Below are 16605 nucleotides of genomic sequence, written 5' to 3' on the forward strand. Positions count from 1 at the left end.
ACACACACACATATACAGGCAATAAATATGTCTTGTCTCTGTTTTTGCCTCCCTCTTCCTTTCTCTACTAGTTGTCCATACACATGTGTATGTAGCTTGTCTTTCTGCTTATTTTTGTGTACACATCCACTTAATACTCATATAATCTCTTTTTTTCTTTTATTTACAGAAAGAACGCTTTGTCAAGCTTTTAGACCAGTTACACAACTCCTTGCGCATTGACCTCTCAACCTACAGGGTAAATTTTAATTGTACTAAATAAATAGCACTGCCGTTAATGACTGATATTGCTCTCAAAAGTTATACTGTTGCCTATGACATCAAAAGTCATGTCTAAGGTTTTAATCTATTTTTTGTGACATGTTACATATTTACTTAATGTCTGTCTGCAAGTACAAACTGTGGCGGGAATCTGATTTCCAGTCTTGAACAGGAGTGAAGAGCATAATTTCTCTACACTGGCCTTATTAATATATACTATACGTCCATAATGGTCTTTGATTATGTTGAATTTATTAAATGAAACTTGTTTTTCTTGTCTGTAGAACCACTTTCCTGCCAGTAGCAAGGAACGCCTGCAGGATTTGAAATCCACCGTGGACCTTCTTACCAGCATCACCTTCTTCAGAATGAAGGTAGCTAGAAACATTTTATGTATTGTCCCCTTATTACTGTAGTTTCTCCCTATGAGATCTTAGCAAATAAATTGCTTTTAAATGGGAAAGAATTCGACGTTTGAATTCATTCATTGCAGGAAAACGCTGTAGTCAGGTACTCTAAAATATTGCTTGCAGTCATTGACAGCCAGTGATTCTATCTCCATCTGCTATTCAGGTCCAGGAGCTACAGTCTCCGCCTAGAGCCAGCCAGGTGGTGAAGGACTGTGTCAAGGCCTGCCTCAACTCCACATATGATTACATCTTCAATAATTGCCACGAGCTGTATAGCAGGCAGTACCAACCTGTTGACACAGTGAGTCATTGTCTTAAGCCTGACTGCAAGGCATTGCAGTGACTGTATGTTTACAAAAGCAGAAATAAAATCCATTATATTGATTGTGTTTAACCTCTGTCAAGTCTCTTTTTAGTGACTGTGTGTTGTCTTCTAATCTAGAACAAGGACGATCTCCCACTGGAGGAGCAGGGTCCGAGCATCAAGAACTTGGACTTCTGGCCTAAACTCATCATGCTCATTGTCTCCATCATTGAAGAGGACAGGAATGCCTACACACCTGTGCTTAACCAGTTAGTAAATAAATGTTGATCATATTGAGAGTAGGAGGAGATTAGTTAGCTCCAAATATACACTTAATATAAATGCTCAAATCATGATATCCAGGGATATGACGTTTTAGTTTGTTTGGTCTCAGAAATCTGTCGGATTTAAGTCACAAGTTTGTCATATTGTTGCCTCTCTCTCAGATTCCCTCAAGAACTGAATGTAGGGAAGGTGTCGGCGGAGGTCATGTGGACATTGTTTGCTCAAGACATGAAGTATGCTATGGAAGGCAAGTCACACTCATTGTCATATATCCTTTATCCCACTCATAGTCGCTTGCTGTCTATCAGTGACACACAGAAGTGTACAGTATCATTAGTTCTGCATGATGAATTGTTAGGCTTTTTGATGTTTTGCTTATGTTTTCACTTATTAGAACTCTTAATACCATAATTTCCAAGACAGACATTTTACGCTGGCGAAAACCACCAGCTCCAAATCTAATACAAAACATTGTCTTAATGTACTGTGAATACTGTAGGTATTGTAATGTGTCTTTTGCTTCACACTCCTGGCTCACTAAATAATATACGATAGTATTAGCATATATGTGTGTGCAGTATCCTACACTTACCAGATACGTATTTATTATACTGAAACTGGAAATGGCAAGAAGAAATGAGAAGTTCTGGGGCAAAAATGGAAACGTGGCATGGAAGAAGTGAAAGAGCGAAATAATAACTGCAGTAATAACTGCAGGGTTTGAAAGCTGCTTATGTCTCCTAGGAGCCTCTCTGTGATTTTTCTGTGCTCTACTGTACTGTACAGAAGCACTAGTCCCCAGAGGCAGTCAGCTCTTATCCCAGCCCCTGTCCTCAAGATGAATCCCCTACAGAGACTATCACTGTGAAATATCTGTTTCACATACTACAGCACAGAAGTGATGGCCCTTTCATTTTCAATCATGCGTTAATATAAAAAGTGAAGGAAAATGTGTTCAGAGATGAGTCCTGAGAGATTTTGCTCCAGGAGCACTACCAAGGAGTTGTTCAAATTTAAGAGTAGTAGTAGTTTTTAGTGGGTCACGAAAAAGATACTTAAGTGCCTGGTACTCAAGAACTTCTCATTATTATTGCTTATGCAAAATTATCATTACGAGCGTATACATGACATACAGTCTTTGTTTGAATATAAAACCATCAGAGGACATTTTGTCCAGAGAAAATATTTTTAATACTGCTATTTTTATGGGGATATTTTTCAATTATGCTTTGACTTTACAGCTTTTGGTAAATTTAGAGATGACTTTGTTTTAGGGTTAAAATATAGGTACACATTATTTCAAGTCTGTCTTGGAACAATAATCCTGTTGGATATAAATTAAAATCACTGTTGGTTGCTTTAATGGTTCCTCCTGTCCACCCTGGCCATGAATTGATCCCTTACTCCTCACATTTGCTTCTGCTAACTTTGGAATTAATTCTGTTTGCGGTCAGTAAAGTAAATGTTTTAATACTTTAAATTATCTGACCCTATCCTGTAATCCTAAAATTAGGATTATGCCATGTCTGGGTCAGATTAAAAATAAAGGTGTAAAGGATAACATTTTAAAATGAAGGTAAAAAATGAAGCAGCAGAGGTCGGGATATCCTGACGCTAAACGTACTACAACGAGTTTGTAACTGGTTATGAAACAGTCTCAGTTTAATACTGATACCCCAATACGACCTTCAGGGAGAAGATTTCTGTTTTCTATGTAATTATTCTTAATTATTTATGATTAGTTATTGTAGTATTCTGCTTTCATCAGTAGTATGTAGTACACAGTTTTGAATACAGCCCAAATACACTTTATTCTACCCTTCCCACAATGCAACTTGATGGTATTTACCCCAGTCTCTGGCACAAACTCACTGCAATGCTCACAGGCTCTTCTTCATGTCTTTGTATGTGCAGAACACGAGAAGCACAGACTGTGTAAGAGCACAGACTATATGAACCTGCACTTTAAGGTCAAGTGGCTCTACAATGAATATGTCAAGGAGCTGCCAAACGTTAAGGGTGTTGTTCCTGACTACCCATCGTAAGTGCTTTTGACTTATTTTCTTCCTAACATAGTTATTGGTAAAGGATACAACAGCAGTAATACTCAGCAATTAAAGTTATTTAAAAATATATATATTAACTCTGTTTTTATTTTTCCTTGTAGATGGTTCCTACAATTTGTGCTACAGTGGTTGGAAGAAAATGAGGATGTATCTATGGAGTTTATGCATGGAGCCCTAGAGAGAGACAAAAAAGACGGAGTAAGAAAATTAAAATAAACCTTTGATATGTTGTTACCTCTGCCATGATTATGTTTTCATAATAATGGTAAAATGGAAAAGACCGAAGTCCATGTTTAAAGACACATACACAGCATCAGCATATGGGCTACCGGCTAACATGTAGATATTTAACTATTATTTATGTATTTGTCTGTGTTTTTTCCCTTGTGCACTCTACACCGTCTCAGTTCCAGCAGACGTCTGAGCATGCTCTGTTCTCCTGCTCCGTGGTGGATATCTTCACCCAGCTCAACCAGAGCTTTGAGATCATCAGGAAACTGGAATGTCCCGACCCTAACGTCATGGCTCAGTACAGCCGCCGCTTCTCCAAGGTAAACCCACTTCACTGGATGGTGACGCCTAACAGCTGCTCTCAAGTACACCATATTGATTTGATCTTTTTAGTTGCTGGAGCTACATTAAACATGTGGTTTTGGGTCTAAATTATCAAAACTAATAATGAATTGATTGTCAGTGATCATGTTGGCTTTTTCATCCAAAACCAGCTCATGATTGTGACTATTTTCTTTTCTTAGAATGATTAAAATATATGAGGGAAATTGCAGAACAGCTACACCACCAAATTCACATTTTTTGTAAAGGGAATTTGAGATTTCCTCATTAAAATAAATGTTGAATTGGGCATTATACTCTCCTCCTGGGGGGATGGAGGGACAGCACAGTTTTGTGGTTCCAGGTTTTCTTTCCTGCATGCCGGAGAATACATTAAGGGACATCTGGGAATGTTTATAATGCTGTAGAGAGATGATCTTTGGGACATATTACCCGAAGTCCAATAGAATGCCCTCTGTCAACATTGTAAAAGTAATTGGATATAAAACTGTTAAATTGTTTCAAATAAAATGTTGTTGCTGCCACAGTTTTAATGTATTTCTTCCTCTTCATCTTCAGACTATTGCCAAAGTTCTCCTGCAGTACAGCGCCATTCTGACCAAGAGTTTTCCTTCTTATATCGACAAAGAGAAGATTGTAAGTTGTCACCTTTATAGCATTTCATCATTTTGTGACCCTTATTAATTCACGTCTCCTGCTGTCTATCGTCTATGTCTTAGAACTTCTTTTTGACTTACACTTGTGTTTCCAAAGTTGAATAATTACCTAAATAAAAACTAATATACGGTATGTATTCTTTGTTTAAAAGATAATTTACACAGCAGTCATTGCAATCACTTTCAGATACTGAATAGTTGCTGCATGTGTGTAATCTCTCTGTCCTCTTGCAGCCATGTGTCCTGTTGAATAATGTGCAGCAGTTAAGAATCCAGCTGGAGAAGATGTTTGAGTCAATGGGTGCCAAACAGGTAAGTCTAATGACAAAGGTGTGGATGAATTTGCTATGGGGTCTTCTGGATGGAGGAAAATATCCAGCATGATGCTGATGCCTTAATAGCTAAAAAAAAAAAGGAGATAAAATGACTAATAGATTAAACATATGATATTTTAGAAGCGATTACTTGTACAACAGATCTGTGTCTCTCGCATATCAGATTGCAACAGAAGAAGCGCGGGTATGTACAGTAGTGGTAGTTCAGAGCCTATGAAGGATTAGACAAGGCCCTAGTGGAAGTTGTTCGTGCTGTGAATGCTATTTTATGTTGCATTCAGATTGTTAGAAAGGTCTATATGCCCTCCTGGTGTCTGATGTGATGCCATACCATAGATCAACACTGACAGAGATTAAACCCTGCACTGCCTAATAGGCTAGGACGTATTGAGGCAGTGACTTAATTAAATCATGTCCTCTGTATTAGTGTCCTTAGTATAGCTACAGTAAGGACAATCAATAGCTTCTTTTTTCAGCTTTGACCTCCCTCTGCTTTGAATCCCTACCATGCTTTTTTAATGTAGCTGTAGCACAGTATATATTGTTGTAGTGCTAGGTTGGTTGTATGGTTGTAGCTGTTGGACACTGTAGTTAAAGTTTCAACCACTGTCTTCACTTAAAATTAAAGCAAGATGCAGAAATGGTGGAAGAGGAAGAGGAGGAGGCAGGAGAGGAGGAGGTAGGTTTCCATCATAGTCTGAGCAGGGCTTAAACAGGCATTTATCCATACGAAAGTACATCTTTAAGTTGTTTAATTAGTTTATTGGTGTGCAGTACACCCCTGTATTGATTTGTTTCCGCCCCTTTTTGCCTGGCTTGGACAGCAGGCTGTGACTGAGAAAGAGGAAGCAAAGGCTGTGGTGGGTACTGTGGATGGTAGCGCATTAGGTTCTTAAGTAGTAGTTTGAACTTAAGTCTAGAGACCAATAGATTCCCAATCTTACATAGCCAACGCCTCTTTAGCATTGACAGTAGCTTAACTGTTCTAGTCTAGTAGCTTTTGCTAATAGAAAAAAAAAAAGATATAACCCGGGAAATGAGTTTGCATTTTTGCCCTTGTCTCAAAGTCACATTGAACAAAAAGACTTATCTTCTCACTAGTCTGTCTTTACAGCCTTGTTGTGTTTACACTTGCACTCTTACGAACTGTTCTAACTCAAACTTTCCAACTTGTAGAGTTTAATTACACATTTAATTACAAGTTGAACGTTTAGTGGTGGTGATGTTGAATTCATGCGACTGGTGTAGTTGCAGCACTGTATTAGGACTAAACTAAAAAATCTTTACATAGAAGCTCATGGTAGTGCTAGAGGAAAAGTCAGGTTTACCAAGTTATTAAAGAATCATTGTCTGAGAACCAAAATGTACAAAATTGTGGTACTATCCTTACATAATAGGATACACAGGTGGAAAAGGTCTTTTCATGGCTAATGGTACATGTAATAATAATTGGTTGGTGTTTCTTTCAGTGTTAGTATTCCTGAACCTGGTTGATTTGAAGCTTTATCTTAAGTTAGTGGTTTGGAAAAGTCACATTAAGGAAAGTTTTCTTCTAATGTTGCCTGTCCAATGATTATCGCATCATGTCATAATGTAGTGGAGGTGAAAAGATGTTACACGTGAGAGATCACTAGAGTTTGTGTCTCGAAGTGAGTGGCTTGTTAACATGGAGGGAAATCACGAGAAAGAAAAGGTAGAAAGGTAGAATAGTGATTGGGGATCGTATTACAGTACTGTCTAACTTGCTGGTGGCAGCTACTGAGATATGCTAATTAATTACCCTTTGCAGGAGTTGGGGGGGTTTTTCTTTCATTTTTTAGATTTAGCTACCCTCATTTAGTAATGCGGAATAACAAACTGAATTGCAGCAATGTCAGTATTCCATCAAAATAGATATTATTATTTTACATATAACAGCTAGGGAAGAATCTAACTGTAAATTTAGTTTCAGCTGTAGCTAAGGATAGCCATGGCTAGCTCACCAGTTAGCTTTCACTTGATGTAGCTCTCTTGCTGTACCAAGATTAAATATGGCAGAATTATTTAAAACATGGAACAGATAAATAAATAAAACAATACAATTATATGATATATTAACAAAAGAAGATTTTTTAGAAGAGTGAAGTGACAATATTTTTCCTCTCTTTCCTAGCACAACAATAGAATGCTAGCATGGCAGGCAAGTTCACTGTATATGCAGGCATGTTTTGTGATTCATGACTGCATATACTCACATGTTCATGTCACTACTTGTGGAAATATTGCATCACTTGTAATATTTTTTTCGAGTAGAGGCGCCGAAATTAGCTTGAAAGAGCATCCTTATGGTGTTTGCAGCAATGAGACTGAAACTTCATTATTCTGTGTTGTCTTTTCACTGCCCCTCCTAGTTTGAGGAGAGTGATGAGGAGGAGGAGAAGGAGGAGGAGAAGGAGGAGGAGGAGGAAGTAGGGGAAGCAGGGGAGGAAATTGAGGTTGAGGTTTGTTACAGTCTGAAGTGGTTTTAACCTCTCATTCTCGTCCATCGTTCTTCCTACTCCCAGCAATATCACAGTGATTCTCAGTCCTACTAAAACAAGACGTCCCTGTGGTTATCATGGTGCAGTTTATTGTGTGCAGTTTTTACCGTCATCTGTGGTGATTTCCACCTCGAGTTTTCACCTTCTAACAGTGGCATTTTCCCTGACTTTTCCTCTAAACTGCTCACTCATTTCCCCTGAAATATGAAACTTTTTATTGTATCTTTTCTTTAATATATGTTTTCTTTGTAACTCTTTTTTTTTTGGTCTGCAATAGACTGACACAGAGAAGGTGGGTGCCAGTGTTATAAACAGAGCATATGCTATCCAGTGTGATAAAACCTGCAGTATTTGTGGTGTTCATGAAATTTTGATTTCAAGTGGCTCTTAGTAAAACCTAATGTTGGAGATCCTCTAGTCTTTATTTGTTACCTAGTCATTTGATCACATAGTTCCTTCAGTGTTGTCACAACAGAACAGGATTTTGTTTTGACGGTTTTTCATTTTTATTTCTGTTTTCAAAAAAAAATAAAAAATCCTACCACATTAGATGGATGCTCCGGTAGAAAAGGTAGGTTACGTGCATACCTGGGGTTTATCTGCTGCCACAGCACTTTACATGGTGACCATCAATCCTCTTTAGTTTCCCACATGATATAAATGAACATCAAATTCCAAATGGTAAATTACTTTATTGAGTTAATTGAGGTTGTCCTCTTTTACCCTCCACCTGTCTGTGCTGTCGTAGCCTGAAAGTGCATTTGAAGACAAGAAGGTGAGTGTAGGTTTACCGACTCATGCATATTAATATCCCCATGCGTACAAAAACACTCTCAGGCAAAACAAAAAGCATACAGCACATTACAAGCAGAACACCATCCATTTCTAGCTGCCTTTTTGTCCCCCGAAGCCTTCCCTTGTGCTGTGTAGCAGAAATGTTTCAGTCTTTTCTCACTAATGGTGCTATGCGGCCCTGACAGACCATGCATCAAAAGGCCAATGGATCATTGACTTAATGAGCCACACCATGGCTTCATCGGTATGGCTTAGCTCCCCTGCAGGCTGTGCTTATTTAGATGATGCCAAGGTATACCTGTGTTAGGTATACTGGAGTTAATTCATGGCTCTTTCACTTTCCTACTTATTCCCTCACCCTGTGCTTGTGAGACTCACTACTTGTAAGACATACATCTCCTGCGGCATTAAACTTTAAACTTTTTTTCAATGCTCTCCCTTTGAAAGTTGGAGACTGCTGGTAAAAAGGTGGGTTTACTCAGCTGTATGTGTTCAATTTTATTCATTTTTTTTCTACCAACTACAATCATGGTGCTTGTGATGGACATTTCTTAGCTACAGGAGTACAGAATACAAACAATACAGGACACCCTCTCCTACCTTTAATTTGCTTCCCTTGTTATGAAGCGAGACAGATCGACTGTCGCCAGTGTGCTTTTTTTCATCATAACATGATGTAACACACTGCTGGTTATTAAAGTTCTCTTTCAAATCTTAAGTTCTTGCTACCATGTGTAGCTTCTAGGGTTGCTGTTAAAGTGCAGCTTTAGGTTAAGTCCAAAGGTAATTTGGGGTATTTTGGACAAAAGCTGCTGTTAGGTTAGTCCTCCGTGTTCAGAGGAGCTGGCACATACCTCCTCTCTCTATTTTCTTTTGCAACTTCATAAAAGCTTTGGGATTTTTTTCAAAATGTTGAGCTTTATTTAAAAATTTGCAATAAATGGCCCTCAATCAAATTCTCACTAACTGGATTCTGTCTGCTTGCCTCTTTGCAGATGGACACAGAGGCCAGTGACTTACTGAACGACCTGCAGGTGAAGCTAAACAACGTGCTGGATGAGCTCAGCAGCACATTCGGGAACAGGTAGCCTAATCCTCACCCCTAAACAGACACACAACCACACACGCTTGCATACATTTACAGTTAAATCAGTAACATCACAGGCATTTGTGTTGATAGATCTTTTTTTTCTCCTCTCTTTCCAGTTTCCAGAGCCGTATCAATGAATGCATGCGACAGATGGCGTCTCTGCTGTACCAGATCAAAGGGCCGCTCAACGCCAACAACAAAAACCAGGTGGACGCCGACTCTGACAACATGCTACGGCCACTCATGGATTTCCTGGATGGCAGGTGAGTGGATTAACTAAGATTTGAGACTGTTTGATAATATTACCATGTTTTTAGCCACTTTGACAGGTGCAATCCTCTCCGTCTATTTATTTACCGCCGCCCTGTATATTTATTCGTTTGTTGTTATCTTTTTCTTCTTTTGTATCCTAAATCTCTGTCCCGATTATGATCTAGCAGAAATAATTTAGTTTTTAGAACAATATTCAACCCTACTTACCCAATTAGGGTTAACACGCTCTCATCAACTTGTGTGTCTGTATTTGTGTGTGTTTGCATGTTTTTTGCAGGCTGACACTGTTTGCCACCGTCTGTGAGAAGACTGTACTGAAACGTGTGCTCAAGGAGCTGTGGAGGATTGTAATGAGCAGCCTGGAGAAGACTATTGTCCTGCCGCAGGGGAACGATACCTTTGTAAGCTCAACAACATGCACCATCATCAGTCTAATGTTTGTGTGTGACTTTTTAAAGTGGAAAAATGAAACGACAAAAAGAGCAGCAACTCAAATTTAATATTTTTCTTTGTTCTTTTTTTTTCCAGGGTGCACAGATTCTCTCAGCTGCAAAAGAACTGGGTCAGCTCTCCAAACTTAAGGTATATTAACGCCTTCATATGTTTAACACCATGTTACCAATGTGTTGCTGTGGCTCAGTTTCACCAAACTCTGACCACAAAATGACTCATTGAGAGGAAGTAAATCTATTTTTGTAGAATTAACCAATCTGTTTGCATGTGCAGGATCACATGGCAGGGGAGGCTAAAAGCCTCTCTCCCAGGCAGTGCGCTGTCATGGATGTGGCACTGGACACTATCAAGGTCAGTTTATACTGCGGGTTTTGGTTTCATTAGGATGCCAGGGGTAGACGGGTCAAATTAGCCTCATCAACTATTCATCCATTAATCAGGGACCCTGAAAGGTTATGCAAGCAGCTTGTGAGCATAAGTTATGTGATTTAACAGGTCAGGGTAAAGTGGATGAAATGAGGGGTGAATTTTACAAAGCAGGATTAGTGGCCAGATAATTTTGGAAAGATTAATTTGGTTTAAACCTAACCTTCAGTTTTTACTCTTTAGTTGAAAATCATGGAAATGCAGTTATCTTTTTCCAAAAAAAAAAAAAAAAAATTCAAAATTCTGTCCGTTTCAAGCTCGGACCTTATTTGCTGCCACAATTATTGATTGTATTCAGAATGCAATAAGTTGACTTCACTGTAAGACTCAACATGTATTTACCAGGAGCAAAATACTTACCTTGTTTACTTGTTTAGCTGCTGGTCTCTATAATGTTCTTATAACACTGAACACCCCAAAACCATCACATTTGAATATATCCTAATAATTTGACCAAAATACAACAAACCTCCAGTTGTTCTTCCAGATGTTTAAGTGCTGACTCACCATCTGTTTCCTTTTATAGCAATACTTCCATGCAGGAGGCAACGGGCTGAAGAAGGCGTTCCTGGAGAAGAGTCCTGAGCTGTCCTCACTACGCCACGCTCTGTCCCTCTACACCCAGACAACAGACACACTCATCAAGACCTTTGTGACCACCCAACATGCACAAGGTAGTTCAGACCACTGCTTTGATAACATATCTAGACCAGGAGGGGGCACTATGTGTGTGTTTGATGATGGAGGCTTTTCACTGAATACTCTAAGGTTTGCATCTGTATTTTGTGTATTTGTTGTTGATGCTGACATGTTATTGCTGTTATCTCTTTATCTCCTGTGCTGCCTGCGTGCCAGTGCACAATGGAAAGGGTATTCGGTTAACTCCCAATGAAAAAATACAGCCCAGCAGGGGTAGGTTTCATTGATCTACCAGCCCTCCTCTCCTTCCCCACTCGCTCTCCCTTTGTACATTTTGGTTCTGTCACTCTGTGCTGCTAAGGTGGGTGGGGCTATCCCTAACCCAACCTCTCCACCTTCTCATACTGACTCTGCAATGTCAATGAATGTTTTTCTCCGCCTTTATCTGTGACATTTTAGCTAATTTATGTATCTGGATGTACCTTAAACCAGGTTCAGGCGTGGACAAGCCAATAGGTGAGGTGGCTGTCCAGATCGAACTGCACACTAATCCTGGCAATGGGGAGCGGAAAGTGTCCGTCAAAGGTCTGGTTGAGTTTTCAAACCATGATGCTAAATACATACATAAAATACATAGTCATGTGTTCCCATCTGATTACATCATCCTCTTCCTCTGTGTATCTGTGTTTTTACACATTTAGTTGTGGGAGCCAATGACTTAAAGTGGCAGACGTCCGGCATGTTCCGACCCTTTGTGGAGATCACCATGTTCGGGCCTCACCTCAGCGACAAGAAACGCAAATTCCAGACCAAATCCAAGAATAACAGCTGGTCTCCCAAGTTCAACGAGAACTTCCAATTGTAAGCACTGCTTTTTAAGTTATACAGATGTGTAGATATGTCTTTTATATTGTTTTTGTTATTCAACATTCATCAGTATCTATGTAAGGGTTTCTATCTTGTTTACAGTACACATGCACAGTATGGTTTCCACAGTCACAGCGACATGAGAAAACTTGGTAACTAGTTACCCCAACTGGCTCTAAGAAGCAGATATTTAAAGAATTTGACACTTAGAATGATGTAATGTGACATCAGATTTCATAGAGCTGCAACAATTAGTTTATTAATCGATTAGTCCATCGACAGAAATGAAAGAAAGAAAACTTCTTGTCTAGTGCAACATTAAGTTTACTAACCAACTGTTGTGTTGTTGAATGACTAAATGCTCAAATCTGTGTTCCCTCCCCATAGTGTTCTGGGTAAACAGGAAGGCTTCGAGTGCTACGAGCTGCAGGTCTGTGTCAAAGACTACTGCTTCGGCCGCGCCGACAGAGTGGTCGGCTTGGCCGTGATACAATTAAGAGAGATCACTGGGAAAGGCAGCTGCGCCTGCTGGTGCCCGCTCGGCCAGCGCATCCAGATGGACGACACAGGCCTCACCGCCATGCGGATCCTCTCCCAGCGCTCCAACGACGATGTGGCCAAGGAGTTTGTGAGGCTGAAATCAGAGACTCGTTCGGCCGAAGAGGGCAGATGAGGAGAGCTGGAGATGGAGGGAGAAAAACAGAAAGGATGGAAGGTTTCTTAATTTAACAAGAGAATGATCTCAAGTCAAAAAGCAGGGAATTATTTTCCGTAGACGGCCATATGGACTCTGTTAGACCTTTGATGTGTCTTAGCTGCTGTTGACTGTTTGGTGGCGCCTTGCCAAGCTCACCGACACACTGTCATGTTCACACTCTGGGTATTTTGGAAAAACACACGCTTTTAGTGTTCCTCAAACACTCCCATCATTTAACCGAGCTACTGTACAGCACACAACCACAGAAACCGGCTCACTCAACCTTCACATTCACCAGCTGTTTCACTTGCCAGTGACCACGTACTCAGTCATTAAACCTTTTTTTTGTATTTATTCTTTTACCCGTCCTCGTCAGTGTGCACGCCATAGCCTCAAGGGAACAGAGGATGCCAGGCCCTGCTGGAGGGCCCAAACAAGTTCCCACACCTCCCCCAGTGTTGTTGTGCAATAACCTCACCTAAACCCCTCAAACCGTGGCCGTGTGTTTGATGCCTTACACTCTACAAACTGTGAATGTGAAGTAAAAAAAAAAAAAAAAGTCTTTTGAATGCCCTGTTCGGTAGCTCCACTGTGATGGTTTAGAGTAAATGTGAAAATTCTGTATGGTTTATCTATAAAGGGGTCTTTTGTTTGATGATTGAATGACGGTAGAGACAGAAAGTTCCAGTTTTTTAAGTCTTATGGATTATTGAATAAAGCGGAAGTGAAGATGAGGAAATTAAGCTAATTTTGTGTCACAAGAAGGTACTTAATGACGACCCATCATTTGACCCCTGAATTTAAAGGATTGTTCAATTAAATGTGTGCCTTGCCATGTTACGTTTCCATTCCTGTTCCCCCAGGAATGACAGCAGTGATTAGATCAGTAAATAATAAAGAACAAAAGAACAATATGATTAAAATCAAAACCTCATGAAAAACGACACCAACCATGTGAACATTCATTCTGGCCATATTCATTTAGTATCAGCTCCATTAACAACTCTTATCTTGTGTTGGCCTGGTGTAGCCATTTTATTTATTTTTTATACATATTTATTTAGTTTTGTCTGTGTAAAATGTTGTTTACTGTCGAGAAACAGACGTGTGTTTGAAGAATTTGCACAGAGGTTGCTGCTGCAGTGTTGTACACGTAAACTGCAGTTCAACAGAAGAGTTACATACCAAGATACATACCCTCAGAATAAAGCGACAACCTAGTGTTTTTATGAAATAAGCTGGCGACTCATGTCCTCGACTTAAAATAGTGATAACTGTCTTTTAGAATTGTTCTTTTGTAGTGAAGAAATATTACATGTTGGAACTTTCAGGTAACAACTTTTTCTTCCAAAAAAAAAAAAAAAAGGATATATGAACATTTGAACACGAGCTCCTCGGCTAGTGAGTTGATCAGGAGTGTAGAATTACTCATGGTTTACATACATCTGCCTGCTGTTTTCTTCTACTCTTCCTATGAGTGGCCTTACTTTGGTGAAAAAACAAACAAAATATGTCTTTTTAATCTTTTTTTTTTTTAATCCTTGTGTTTCCTTTGGCTCTCAGCAATGAGTATTTGCCACTTCTCTGCCCATAATGATGTCAAATCCAAGTGATGTTCCTCATCATTTTGTACTTTTTATCTTTGATGATATTGCAAACGTTGTAAATGTATCTAGGCTGGGTTTTCTTAGCAGTCTGTTATATTTTGTGTCCTGTTCCCTTCTGGTGTTTTGTAAATGTTCATCCTTGATCCTCTTTAATAGTTTGAAATAATATCAATCACTGTATTGTAAGATATGTTTTAGTTTTATGGACAGGAGTCGTATACAGCAAGACGTGTGCAAGTGAATTTGTTCATAACTGAACTGAAGAATATTAAAATGTTACTCTTAATGAAGGACGGATATTGCTATAATGTGAGAACCTTAATGTGTGCACATTTTTAAACTGATCACACCCTGTAGAAATCACAAATTCACATTCCTCTTTGTTACAGTTCATTATCCTTTTGTGAATAATTTTTTTGTTATTGGTTTATGAGGGCAAATGTTTCAAAGCCATTCTGTAATATACATGTTCCTTGTGCCAAGTTGTTTTTTTTTTTATTTCTACATTTTCTAAATTTGTTAACCCTTGCACTATCATTAAGTCACTGCAATAGTTAACAAGTACACTATATCAGTCACAGTAACTGCATTTTTGTGGTGTTTTCTTTGTATTGTCACTACTCTGAAATGTTGTCACCATGTAAACGTTCCGATTAATGAATTTTGCATAAAGTATTTGAGAAGTATCTATAAATTCGTTTTCCTCTTCTTTTACTGTATGATACGACATTGACTGCAGATTTTGATTGAAATGTTCTTATCAATTTAAATGTTTCTATTTATTTTCCACTTTAGTTGGAACTGCACCAATTCATTTCCTCTAGTTGAATGCAAGTGCACAGTTTTTTTTAGATTATAAATACAGAGTCGGTAAGATTGCACTGCAAAGGCATAATCTTATTACTTAAATCAACTCGAGATTTATTGTCCCCTTCACCAACTGTAGCGAACATAAATAATATGTATGTGTAATATATATCAATAGTTCATTCAAAGTCTAAGCTGATTTTTTTTTAATATTATGATTACAGTGTAGTGTTTTTTTGTTTGTTTGTTTTTTGATCAAAATTTCACACCCATGTCGGCTTGACACAGCAAACGAAATTTTCAGGTACGAACGGTGCCCAAGCTTATTGTTGCATCTGACCAGGGGGCGGTTGCAGTTTTCTGTCACTTTATAAACCAAACTAACCAGGTACCACCTTAGCGCAATATAATAGAAAATAATAGAAAAATGATAAATTTTTCGCCTGTAATTTGGGTGAACTGACATTTAAAATTGTTAACATTTTTCCTGCAGTTTGTATCTTTTTGCTGCAGGCAGCTGTAAGTATCATATTTAATTTTTTGTCATACGTTTCGCGGTGTGAAAGTATTTACGTGCACAGGCAAAATAAAGCGAGTAAAACAATATTGTATATTATTTTTATTTTTGGTTAAGACTTCAGTCTTGAGTTCATAGATAATATTTTTAGATTCAACTTTGTAGAAATGGGACAGATTCCTCTTTATTGGGGTGCAATGACTCACTGTAGACACAGAGACACACTCTTAGATGTATTTAATTAAATCACACCAAACTCTTATTATTGCACAAGAATCCCTAAATCAAATCAGAAAAGCCAGTGAGAATATTCCTATTGGTAACTCTTGTTCAACAGGCAGAGGAATTTTTTTATGAATTGCAATTTGTTCTTTCTTTACATCCCAGGAATTCCTTTTTTTATCACTTAAAATTGGACCACATGGCGTGCTTTAGTGTTTCCTGTTGAGGTCAGTGTTGCATCTTCCAATCATCATGTCTATTTTACCACTTTATGTGTATTTCTGTGCTTGCACATCTGTGCACACTTGCAGGTAAAGGTTTATGTCTGTGCTTGCGTGCACACACACCTATCACACGCACACACACACACACATACACACAATAACTAATTTAGCAAGCGGTTCATGTTGAGGTCCCCCGGACTACACAGCGTTCCTTTGTGTTGGAGCCCAGGTATTAAATTCCATTTCTGAAAGCTAGTGGATGTGTATATCAGTCAGAGCTGTCATAACTCACTATTATTAAGTCATTCCTTTATCCTTCAAGAATGCAACAGATGCCTGGCTTTCTTGCACCTATGAAAGAGGCTGAATGTGAATAGGTTAAATATGGCAAAGCTCAGTCCTCAGTCTGAGCATGCGCACACATCACAAGGTGTGTTACATACCTGACCGCCCAGATCCCAACCATAATGCTGGCCCTGATTGGCCAGAGACATTCACCTGTACTGTTGTTTTACTGCCCCTCCACTCCTACCCCGGCTCACCATCCAGGTCCAAAGATCACTGCACTGTTTGCTCAAG

General features: G+C 38.9%; 1 protein-coding gene across 1 annotated transcript in view; it reads left to right on the forward strand.

Annotated features, from left to right (window-relative positions):
• Nucleotides 1-14950, forward strand: part of LOC118332971 (protein unc-13 homolog B-like) — a gene marked incomplete in the record, with an annotated part of 56808 nt that extends 41858 nt beyond the window's left edge. Inside the window, 20 exon segments of the mRNA XM_035668433.1 lie at nt 170-238; nt 546-635; nt 835-972; nt 1114-1244; nt 1422-1507; nt 3175-3301; nt 3428-3524; nt 3734-3877; nt 4458-4535; nt 4790-4867; nt 9200-9288; nt 9411-9557; nt 9845-9968; nt 10096-10149; nt 10294-10371; nt 10973-11120; nt 11302-11358; nt 11578-11670; nt 11787-11946; nt 12340-14950. Of these exon segments, the coding sequence (XP_035524326.1) occupies nt 170-238; nt 546-635; nt 835-972; nt 1114-1244; nt 1422-1507; nt 3175-3301; nt 3428-3524; nt 3734-3877; nt 4458-4535; nt 4790-4867; nt 9200-9288; nt 9411-9557; nt 9845-9968; nt 10096-10149; nt 10294-10371; nt 10973-11120; nt 11302-11358; nt 11578-11670; nt 11787-11946; nt 12340-12625 (2274 nt within the window).
• Nucleotides 14951-16605: the final 1655 nt, after the last annotated feature.

This window comes from Morone saxatilis, unplaced genomic scaffold (genome assembly GCF_004916995.1).
Source record: "Morone saxatilis isolate NCDOM2014 unplaced genomic scaffold, NCSU_SB_2.0 Contig21, whole genome shotgun sequence".
NCBI lineage: Eukaryota > Metazoa > Chordata > Actinopteri > Moronidae > Morone > Morone saxatilis.